Source organism: Myotis lucifugus, unplaced genomic scaffold (assembly GCF_000147115.1).
Source record: "Myotis lucifugus unplaced genomic scaffold, Myoluc2.0 scaffold_73, whole genome shotgun sequence".
NCBI classification, from domain to species: Eukaryota; Metazoa; Chordata; class Mammalia; order Chiroptera; family Vespertilionidae; genus Myotis; species Myotis lucifugus.
In genome coordinates this window covers 385,609-397,685 of record NW_005871121.1, presented here as the reverse complement: position 1 = coordinate 397,685, position 12,077 = coordinate 385,609, and the positions used below count along the sequence as shown (strand labels likewise).

Genomic DNA, 12,077 nt, shown 5'->3' with positions numbered 1-12,077 from the left:
TGAGGCCTTCGCCGACTTGTGGACATTGCTGACAGGATACAGAGGGCAGCAGGCATAAGGAATGCTTGTGCCCTTGGTGCTCGGCTGGCCACGCAGGTACTCAGTAATTCTGTGAATTGATTTGAGCAGCATTAACAGGAGTGGATCATTAAACATTTGTGCTGTTTTGCTTAGTGTTCTCTCGCTTTTTCAGATAGAAGCTTGTTTGTGTTGAATTTTTTCTTGCCTGCTTTGTCATTCCAACTCTCTCCTCCAGACCCCATGTATTGACTGTAAAATGTCAATGCGCAGCAATTCAAAATGCAGCAACAAATACGTCTTTGTTCTTCTGGCATTTCCAATCCTCAGACCTCTCAGCGTGTTACAAGGGAGCCCCTCTCCTGCCCACTTGGGGCTTCATGGTGACACCCTGAGTTAAATTCTCACCGTATATCAACATCTACAGCTGTGGACTTGGGGCTGTTGGCATTCTCCATGCTGCCAAACCCAACTCTGTGATAATGACAGCGTTTGCCAGCATGCTTATGCGGTGACTCAGGAGACAGGGTGGCCAGCAAAGCAGCCTCTTTGTGGGAGTGGATTTGAGAAGTGCTAATTCCGTGGTGGTTAGGAGATATTAATATCGTGCTGGCAGTAGATAAACAGGCAGCAGAGGGGAATCGGCCACAGCATCTTTTCCTCCTTTCTCTTCTGCACACATTATTTTTTTCTTCATCTTTTAAAACAGTAATTTCCTGGGTTTTGATGAAGAGAATCCTTCTTTAAGTGGATTAAACATGCACATAAAATGTTTAGTTCAGCTCCCAGCATCTCCAAATCTGAGTCTCTAGGAACCTCAGTTTGTTAAGAGTTAACTACATTTCCAAACAACCCTAAATCATAGCATATGGTACAGTCGCCTATTGCTTAGCATACCCCCTCCCTAAAGGGCAGCTCACCAGATGGTTTGAGTGGGACCTTTCATGTAATTATGACAGACACAAAGAAAGACATAACCACCAGTCTGCCCCAATAACTTCATGCCTCTTGGATTCCAGTACTTGCTACAGGTAATTTTTGAAAATTTGTTTTTGTAGAGTGAGTGCTTCGCATCAAGGTTCTTTCCAGCATGCGGAAGAACCATGCAGATAGGCTTCATTAGTTGTCTGCGAGTCATGTCCAGTGCACTCTTCTCTAGTTAGTGGATATAAGTCACTTAGAGTAGGACCTCTTTCTAATTCTAGCAAAGGGAAGAAGATTGAACACCATTGAGAACTGATTTAAGAAGGATTCTAATCTGCATGTTCTTTCGTCCTAAACGGACCACTCGGAATATTATTCCACAGCTGGTCATCTCAGATTTTATTTGTTCCCCCATTTTCTATGAAGAACTTTTATCCCACCCCCAGTACCTTCCTCCCCATCCCTACCCAATTCACTCATAGACTCACCTTCTGCACGCCCCTTTGGGTGGGAGAGCCACGGTCAGGAGTTCTGATGAGAAGGGAAGCACCGACTGTTATGTTAGACCAGTGTTTCTAACACTGCCAAACTGGAATAAGACATTTGCTAGTTATAGGGTAGGCTAGAGAAGAGATTTTGAGAAATTTAGGTCATGCTTTTATGTGTTTTTATTTTTTATCTGTTTATCTGATGTTTTAAAGCAGACTTTTCTTGAAGGTAGTAGCTTATTGATAACATTCTGTAGAAAGGCTGGCCTAATGTGGGCTTCTTATAGATATTCTCTGCTTGTTTTTATGTACTGATTGATATAGCATCTGACTGTACTAGCCAAAAAGTGCTGAGCTGGGGAACTTTATTCCATCTTTTATTTGGATTTCTAGCTTAGCAGCTCATTGGTCTTAAAATCCTTGGCTTCTCCTCCTTCTGCCAGGACACGTTAAGACCTCCAGGTGCGAACTGTTATTATTTCTGTTGACTGAGCCCCATATGCACCTCCGGTGCTCACTGACCTATCTTTTCTGTTGCAGAAACATTGCCGAGGCCCTTGTCAGCAAAGGTCTAGCCACGGTGATCAGATACCGGCAGGATGACGATCAGAGATCCTCTCACTATGACGAGCTGCTTGCCGCAGAGGCCAGGTGAGATGAATAATTATTAAACGCATTGGGATCCATGGCCCCTTTTTTCTTTCCCAATTTCCTGCCTAACCCTGGGCAGAATGTTATGGGAAATAATATGCTGAGAAAGCCTATATTCTTTTATTCCAGTTTTCCCCCATGAAAAGAAAAGGGGCACACTTCGAACTTGCTGTCTAATCTTGATTAAGTACACTTGGACCTCAGTTTTTTAAATCTGTGTAATAGAGATATATTAGAGACGATCTTTCTATGGAGATCAAGTACTGCATAAGATGCTGTTGTCATCACTGTACTGTCTTCATTCCCCGGGACGAACAGTGAAGCCCTGCTTACGTGTGCAGGACATTTGCCTCTGGTTCTTACCTCCAGAGGCCTCTGCTCCCTAGCCCCTCCCATTAACACCTCCAGACCTTTTGTCATGTACAAAGGAAATGAAAACATTTATTAGGAAATGAGTTTTGCTTTCACACTTCTGACAGTTGGCAGGAGAGCGTTTGAGAAGCCCTGTGACATTTTACGTTTGTCCTTCATCCCTGTGGCTGGTTGCCCCAAGGACATGCATTCTGCTCAGCAATATTTCCTACCAGCGACATTCTTCAAGGCTTTTACTCGCTGAGACGGCTGTCACTGGGTGGTGCTGGTTGTTGAGTGATTCCCAGACTTCCCAGGAAACAGAGCAAGATCTGGGCTCCTATTGCTGAGCTGACTTGGATAGCTCAGCAGCCTGCTTGGACTCGACCAAAATACATCCACTATTTCAAATAGTGATGCAGGTGCTTGCCTCACTCGGCCATTTTTCTGGGGCCTTGTACTTTAGTTTTAGAAGTTTGGTAATTGCCAGGTCATGCTCTATAGTTAGAGGAGGAGTGAGTTTGGTCATATTGTTATTTATACTTAAGACTTTGTCATTGAGATCACTTCTCTTGCTCTTTGGCCCAGAACGTTGCCCTGATATGTGACATTTACCTCTCATACCATGTCACATCCTGATGGATAGAGCATCTGTAGAAGGTCACACAGAATGTCAGCTCAGAAATCAGCCAGTCAAACTGCTGCAGCTTTTTGGATTCTTTCTTATGGATTTTCCCCAATGGGCTCAGTCTAGGACCTGATTCTTGTGCACAAAAAGTTCAGTGAAAATACCAGTATCTTTGTTCATTTAAGGCTCGTTAATGGCAGCTATAAAATAATATGATAGAGAATCCATCAATGGTGTTTCTCTCATTCTTCCTCGCTTCCTCATTTTTCTCTCCCTGCCCATGTTATCACTAAGTCAACTGGGCTGAAAGAACCCATAGTGGGAAATGTGGCTTCACATCTCTTAAGTACTATTTGATGATCTAGTTACTCTAGAAAATGGACAATCATTAGACTACTAGAGGCCCATTGCACAAAGAGATTCATGCAATAGGCGTTCCTTCCCCTGGCTGCTGGCACTGGTTTTCCTCCGGCACCCGGGACCCAGGCCTTCACTCCGGCCGCAGCGGAGAAGGCAAGCCTGGAGGCTTCTCCACTCCGACCACAGCAGAGAAGGCAAGCCTCTTCAGTCTTCAGTCGTCTTCAGTCTTTGCTCCGTGCCTGCATATGCAAATTAACCACCATCTTTGTTGGGTTAATTTGATTACTCATCCTGATTGGCTGGTGGGCATAGCGAAGTGACACCAATTTGCATGTTTCTCTTTTATTAGTGTAGATAGTTAAGGTGGGATTTGGGGTGGTGAATCTGTGCTGGGTGAGCTCAGCTTGGTCTGGTGGTAACTTGAAAAACAGGTTATGCATTCCCAGAGAAGCCTGTTTTCTACCCTGGTTTACTCTGCCACAGTGAAGACTTAATTCTCATCAGCAGGTGAGCATGAAAGTCCTTTGCATAGCTGCTCTGGAAAGTGAAGCCACACAAGCTCTCCTACTATGCTGTTTGAAGTAGCTGTGTTGTACTGTCATGTTTAATGAGTTTGCATAGAGAGTGAATTTCTTAGGTTTTAGGTTTTAAGAAGAAAAGAGCCTCTTTAGTCCAGTACCCATTTTGAGCTGAAGGAATGTAACAAGGTGCCTGCCTGCTAAAGCAGTGAGCTGCCTGGAGATAATTGTGTTGAGCCATTGCTTTCAGATGGATGGTGGAAAAACTGGCTTCAGGGTCAGTGCACTATTGCAGGTTGAGTAAACGGAGAGAAATTGACTACTTCCCCAAGCCTGTGAGGCATTGCTCTAAGGCAGTGCAGACCTCGTCAAGATTGAGGAGAAATGGCCAGCCTGAACTGTGAGTTTTCCTTTGGGGCAGTATTGTCAATGAGCCTCAGAACAGCAGCCAGCCCAGAGCCACCTTCTAGATGCTAACCCCCAGGGAGACGACTTAAGATCTGAGAAAGACCGGAACACCTGCCAGATAAGAATGGTGGTTTTGTAGCCATTAAAACATTTCTTCAGTGCAGAATGTACCCCCCCCCCCACCTTTTAAATGATAAAGTTGGCCTCACTTCAAGATCAGCTATTTTCTGATGCTCTGCTTTATTTTTGTTTGCCTGCAGTATGCAGCGCTCCATTCTCCATGACACACACCTCGTGTTCCCTTAGCATTCTTACTTGCTTCTGTCACGTTACAGCATGTCAGAGCTCTTTTTCCATGCTGCTTCTGCCCCTTACCCTGCCTGTCTATGGAATATTATGGGAGTTTAGGGTCCTTTTCCCCAAGATAGATTAACTTTTTTTTTTTCAGTTGAACTCTGCCTTGTAATTTTATGCCCCTGTCAGTGGGCTTCCTCTGTTCCCAGCTTAACATCCTCTGCAGATCTCACCTGAGAGTTGTTTACGCCTTCCCGGGCCCTGAGTAGAACCCCTGACAAGAATGGCTTCGATGTTGACCCCAAGTCTCTTAGTGTGTGGACTCTCACTTAACTGTCTGTTGTTTATCATCCTTCAGCCACTTTTTAATCTTCAGTGATTACATGCTGAACCAAGCTAATTTGAATTAATTTCCCAAGTAAAATTTCTTGAGGTACTGTGTCTAAAGCGTGAGCAGAGGCCAAATGAATAGCATCTGCTGTATTCATATCGTTCATCCTGGGATTCATTCAGTAAAAAGTGGTTTGTTAGGCCCTCCCCCACCAAGGGTGTTAATTCCAACACGTTTCTTTGTTTCTGACTCCTGGATCCCTGTTTTTCTCTCTGGTTATCACCAGTGATATCAGCACGGTGCACAGTGCTCTTCTATTAACTTTACTTTCCACAGCATTGCTTGGCCATTAGACCTTTTAGAGAAACATTGTACGCTATGGGGAAAGGGCAGCCTGTTAACTCGTCTGACTTCTCGAGTCAACGGACCTGCCTGCCCAGGAGCTGATGAGCTTCCTCAGGGCTCTGCAGCTGCTGCTTCCTCTGCAGAGGGGGGTGGTGTGATCTGCCAACTTTTCTCAGATCATCTGATGGGAGCTCAGGGAGTGTTGCCTTATGCACCCATTGGGAGACCAGGTGAAACCAAAGAAGAACAAGAATACCAATTTCTAGCTTGCCTGCTGCTTTCAAGCATATTCACCTGCCTGCCAGAAACACGCTCAGACCACCTCAGGAGCTCTGTTCAGTTTGCTGACCCTTCCAGGCTCCTTCAGACAAATGTCTGTCTGCTTCTGGGAAACCCTCATTATGCCTCAAATGCACATTCTAGCCCAGCCGTGGGCAAACTACGGCCCGCGGGCTGGATCCGGCCCGTTTGAAATGAATAAAACTAAAAAAAAAAAAAAAAAAAGACCGTACCCTTTTATGTAATGATGTTTACTTTGAATTTATATTAGTTCACACAAACACTCCATCCATGCTTTTGTTCCGGCCCTCCGGTCCAGTTTAAGAACCCATTGTGGCCCTCTAGTCAAAAAGTTTGCCCACCCCTGTTCTAGCCTGTTTAGAGGAAGCCACATCTTTTTTCGTTTAAAGGCTAAATAAACCCGTAGTTCGCAACATGCAGACCTTCTTTTCTAGTTCAGTTGTCTATTATCAGCTACCTCCTCCCTCATTACCTGTGTTCTGGCAAGATAAGGTTTGGCATTTTTGTATGCACTCTCCTGGGCTCCATTGAAAGCCCTTGACTTTGTCCAGGATTCTGAGAGCTCTAGTGTGTGTCCTTCTGATTTTTAATAGAAAGAACTGAGTAGAAGCTGATCCACATTTCTTGGTGATACTCCTCATCTTGCTGCTTCTTTTTGGGGACATCATTTGGGCTCCTTTGGTGGTGCGACACATCATTTCCATTCTGCACCATGCTAATTTTTCATTCTCCACATTGATTTTCCAACATTTCCAATTCTCGGTTAATTTCAGTATGTCTCAGTCGGCTGGCCTGCTGCATTTCTAGTCTTGATGAGTGGTCTCAACTGAAGGCAAGCTTTTGACTCCTTCAGAGCATCTCCATATTCTTCTGAGGGATTTCCAAGCTACTGAGTCATTATTGGGGCCCTTCTTATTTTCTAAGGTGTTTATGTACTCTATCCTGTATACTTGGTATAACACATCCATATGATTTTAAACAGGCTAGAATGTGAATTTCCTTAGTATTCCAGAGGTCTTCCAAGTTGGCTTTTGTTGAGCTTGTTATGGACACTGAAAATGAGCTGGTGATGCTTGGAATTAGATCAAAGCCTGGCTGTGTGCCTTGTTTTCCTTGGACATCCATACCTGGAGAATATTTTATCTGTGTACATTCTTCTTAAAATGTCATACTTTAAGATCTCCTAGAAACTGTTAGCCTCTGCCACTCATTGCAGCAAAACCCAGACGTTTCTGTTAGTTCAGAAGTTGGGGCTTTCTTTATTTTATTTTTAAGACTTTTTATTGATATTTAGAGAGAGGGGAAGGGAGAGGGAGCGGGAGAGAGAAGGAAACATCAGTGTGGGAGCGGAACATCTATCGGCTGCCTCTTGCACACCTCCTACTGGGGATTGATCCCACATCCCAGGCATGTGCCCTGACCAGGAATTACACCTGCAACCTTTGATGCACATGACGATGCCCAACCAACTGAGTGTCACCAGCCAGGGCTAGGGCTTTCTTTCTTTCTTTTTTTGTAATCCTGACCGGAGGAGTAGGATATTTTTTCCATTTATTTTTAGAGAGAGTGGAAGGGAGTGGAGAGAGAGAGAAAAAAAACATTGACGTGAGAGAGACACATCTATTGGTTGCTTCACGCTTGAGCCCTGACCAGGACAGGGGGTTGAACCTGTAACCGAGGTACATGCCCTTGACCAGGAATTGAACCCTTCTCGGGCTGACACTCTAATGACTGAGCCAAGCTGCCCAAGGCGGGGGCTTTATTTCTTTAAGGCACCTCTTAATGCTAAGATTTTGTGATATTAAGATATATATTCAAAACAGAAAATGATGCCCCAGTTTGACTGTGGGAAAGTAATTGTTTTGAACAGGCTGGTGTCTGAGCCAATTTAAATGAATTTTGATTCATTCTGGATGTGCATAATGAGTCTAGGGTTATCTCCTAAGAAGAGAAAAGGGCAGGCTAGACTCTCTCTCATGTATTTTCTATTTCTGGCCCAGCATACTGCAGATTAAGAAAACTGTGATGTTGTCTTCCATCTTTGAGAAGCAAGCATGAGCTTGCCGCTCTCAGCTCTGCCTTAGCTCCTTCTCTTCCTACGCCCTCCAGGGGCTGTTTTCTGATTGAGCAAACCTTGCAACACCTCCTTTCTTTTTTTCTTTTTTTGGGGGAAAATATATTTTTATTGATTTCAGAGAGGAATGGAGAGAGAGAGAGAGAAACATCAATGATTAGAGAGAATCATTGATTGGCTGCCTCCTGCAAGCCCCCCAGTGGGGATCTTGTCCAAAACCCAGGCATGTGTCCTTGATCAGAATTGAAGCTGGGACCCCGTCTGCAGGCCGACACTCTCTCCACTGAGCCAAACCTGCTAGGGCAACACCCCCTTTCTTTAAAAAATAAAAACCAACTAGTGCTCCTGCCTTGCTGACTTCTGCATCTCCAATCCCCATCAACACCAGTCCTTGATTAAAGTCTTATCAAATTGTTGTAAGTAAGAATCTCCCGTGGTGATGTAATTTCCATGCCTTTGTAGCAGTGACTTGTGACTGTGTGTTGCATTTGCACTGAAGTGCTTTCAGTACCACTGGGAAAGAAGTGCTCTTGGCCTCCCATTCTTTATTTAGCCACAGCAGCTCCCATTTTTTCTGATTTATAGAAATTTTTCCCTCAAAATTTCAATAGGTGGAAAAAACACACCCTGTGCTTTAAAAGTACAACACTTTTTGATAGAATCCTTCCTCTCGGTATCTATAATCTAACTGACATTTACAGTATCGGTTTTGAATGTAATGTGAAGACTTTCTTCCACCCGCACTTTCTGTTGCAAAGTTAAAAACTTTGACTTTAGGATACTTAAATGGAAAAATGGAAGAGCTCGGTACTTCTGGTTTGACAGTCCTGATTTGTTAAATATCTTAATAAGAAGCAAGTTTCATCTGCATACCAATCCAGTGAGGAAACTGGTGTTGAATTTGAGTGTGTTTTAAAATTTTAGATCTAATATATCCTATCACCGTGTATAGATTACAGGAGTTAACCAGTTCTCCAAGAAAACAAATCATTCCTCTATGGGGAGCAGTTGTGCAAGGCCAGTTTATTTTGCATGTGATGGCTTTTCATTTTTTTCTTTTCTTTCTTCTCATTTCCATGAGTGTATCCTGGGGCCCAGGCATTGGGGATAATAGTGGTGAAAAAAAAGGTAATGGACTCAAGCCTTGCAAAGCACGCAATCTCAGAGAGACAGACATTAAATAACTTCAATAGTGCCTCTAGATATTGCTATTTTTCCTATTTCTTCTATTTTCTTACCTGTTTTCTGAGCCCCTCCTCTTTCTCCCTCTGTGTTAATAATACTGCCTGCCGTACATCTTTTTTATTCCATCTCTTTTATTAAATTTTCCCGTGAGAGCATGTCTCTGAAATTCAGCTCTTCTATTCAGCCTCTGTTCTTATCTTCTCAATAGTTCAATGACACAGCTTTAAATAATCCAAGAGTTCTCACTTTCAATCTAATGACCTCAACAAATGAAATTTATTATTGTTTCAAACCAGATCCTACCGAATACTGTTAAAAACAGAGCTTGGATTGAAGTTTTTCTCTCTCCTCTGCATAATCGCAGATTCCTCTACCTCCAGGGAACGGTTGGATTTTTAGCCCAAGCTTCATCGAAAGCTGGAGTTGGGCCAGTGTTCTTCTGTCCTGTTCAGCAGTAGCATTGCATCATGCCAGTGCACGCTGGAAGCCAGTGCAAAGGAAGGGGGCTGTTCTTTCTCGTCAATATCCTGACGGCTTCCCTTCTTCTTTAACCCCAGAGTGCACACCCCACTACATTTTGAACTTGCAGTTAGGTGTCATGGTCATGAGGTTGCTAATGTTATGCAGCACGTGTCAGTGTGTGGGGCTTCGCTGTTGGGGTGTAGGGTAGATAAGCTATTGCAAGAGTCTGTGATAACAGGAAAATGCATTAAAAGAACTGGTGTAGGGAAGTGATTTGACGACACAGCTGAATGTGGGGAAATTGAGCTTTTCCCTTTCCTCAGAAAAGATGATGCACTCAACATCCAAATAGCAGTAATCAATCTGCATTTAAGGCAGCACAAATGGCCACTTCTAGAGAGCTGTATAATGTCTCCATTTCCAAATAGTTTTCTCCTTCAGGATATTCAGAGGATCTGTTCACTCTTCATGTTACCCTTCCCTTCCTGTGCTACCCCCAGTTCCTGCTGAAAGAACTCAAGCTGTGAGACTCACCTTGATGACTAGTGTGAGGGGTTTGGGATAAAGTTGGAACCTATTAGTTTTTTTTCTTTTTTATATACAAAGCTGTGAGTGGTTCTGTCAGCTCATGGTCAAATAATGAACTCATAGTAAGAAATAGATATCTCTGTCCACTCTTTTCTGTAGTCATTAATCTGAACTTGTTATATTAGTTTGGAGGAAGTCATTCTAGAATATCATCCTAGATAATTGGGTTTGTCGGCCTCCCTCCACCCAATCCCATCCCATCCCATCCCAGGTCAGCCGTGATCATTTATCCAGAACCGTTTGTCTATTCTCTTCCATCTCACTGTTCTCTTGGCTAAATGGCTCTTGCTTCTTTCACACAACTCCTAAATATTTGAAGTTTCAATGTGTATTTCAAAATACATTTGAAGATGATCATACTGGGAATATAATTTTAATCCAAAATAATTTGTAACAATGGAGTGATAACACTTGACTATTGACTCTTTTGAATGTCTTATAACTTGACTCCCTAAACCAAGTCATTCTCAAAGTATGGTCCTCAGACCAGCAATGTTAATGGCACCTGGAACTTGTTAGAAATGCGAATTCTAAGGTTCCTCCAAAACTCCCCCCACCCCAGACTTACTGAACCAGAAATTCTGGACTTGAGTTTCAGCAGTCTCTTTTAACACATCCTTCAGGTGATCCTGGTGCACCCTGAAATCTGAGAACCACTGCCCTAAACAATTCCTGACTACCATGAAACAAATCAAAATATGTGTCCTTCTGTGACAACTTAATGATCTTATTGCAATGTGAATTATAATCATGTTTGTAAGTAATAGAGAGCAAGGCATGGAATGACAGGCTTTGGATTTGCCTTCCCTGTAGTTACAGCATCCTGTTCCCACCAAGTTAGTCAAACAGCTCTTTATTCCCTTTGAGTCTTGTCTCTGTCCCCTTCCTCATACTCTGCATTCATGGCTCTTTTCAGTTCCTTTAGAGGAGCCTTTACCAGTGCTTGAGGGTTGCTGTGCTTGCTTGATTTGGCTCGTCTGCAGTGTGAGGTGGCTGAGTGGTCCGAAGGCTAAGTATCACAGATGCCACTATCCTGCTTTACTCTAAGCCTTGGAAATCTCTCAGGAGGACTATAGTTTGAACAATTAATCACTGATACATCAATGCATGAACAGAATTTTATAGCTACTGGTGAAGGGGAGATCCACTTCATAGCTTTCTTTGAATTGCATTATTTTTTGCATCTACATTTCTTGCATGTCTGTTTTATCCTAAGCTGCCCCAACTCCCCTCTGCAGCTCTGGGCCCAGAAGTTGAGATGGAGTGCTTCCCATTCATTTTGCCTCTGTCTGCATCAAGTTCAGAGATCTAGGTCTCAGGTGGATGGCATTGAATCTTTCCCAGCAGGTCCCAGTAAATGTAGCGCACATTGGGAAAACCATTCTCCAACCAAAAAGCCTGCTGCTTTTCGCTCAGTGAAAAAGAGGCATTAACATTTTCTCTGTTACAGTAACAAATACATTATCAGGTGCATTGTGATAAAAAACAAAAAAAACCCAAATAGTCTAATGGGGATTTGAAGGAGCAAGTGAAAAATTGCAAATATAATTGTGTAAGAGTGGAAATGTAAGTGGATATCTGAGTGGCATGAGGAAGGAGCACCTAAATTAAAGAGTTATCCACAAATAGAATCCATGAAGCAAGGCGTGTTCTGTCTATCTGGAAATGGAAAACAATAGTGCTTTGCTGTCCTGTGACACACTTGGACTTCTGAGAATTTATCCTGAGGGGTAATTAGTGAGGCACCCAACAGTTTATTTAAAAGTTATACCTCATGGCATTATTTATAATATTAGGAGTATTATATTCACATAAATATCTAGCAATAGACAGTTGAGTAAATTATGAAACTTGTATCCATATGATGGATTTATGTGCAGCTATTAAAATAATGTAAAAAAATTAACATAGGGAAGTGTTCATTTAGTTTTGTTTGCGGGGGAGAGACTGCAAAATTTTCTCGCACTTTTTTTGGAAGTGTGAGTGGGTGGGCATCTACACTAATAAAAGAGAAACATGCAAATTGGTGTAACTCTGCTACGCCCACCAGCCAATCAGATGAGTATGCAAATTAACTCAACAAAGATGGGGGTTAATTTGCATATGCGGGCGAAGTGAAGACTGAAAGCGACTAAAGATGGCGGCCCGCCAG

General features: G+C 43.0%; 1 protein-coding gene across 1 annotated transcript in view; it reads left to right on the top strand.

The window, feature by feature from the left end:
• The window catches only part of SND1 (staphylococcal nuclease and tudor domain containing 1), a 439,366-nt gene that overhangs the window by 233,993 nt on the left and 193,296 nt on the right, over nucleotides 1-12,077 (top strand). Inside the window, exon 13 of the mRNA XM_006090488.3 lies at nucleotides 1,971-2,081. Coding sequence (XP_006090550.1) covers nucleotides 1,971-2,081 — 111 coding nt within the window. The remainder of the gene's footprint in view (nucleotides 1-1,970; nucleotides 2,082-12,077) is intronic.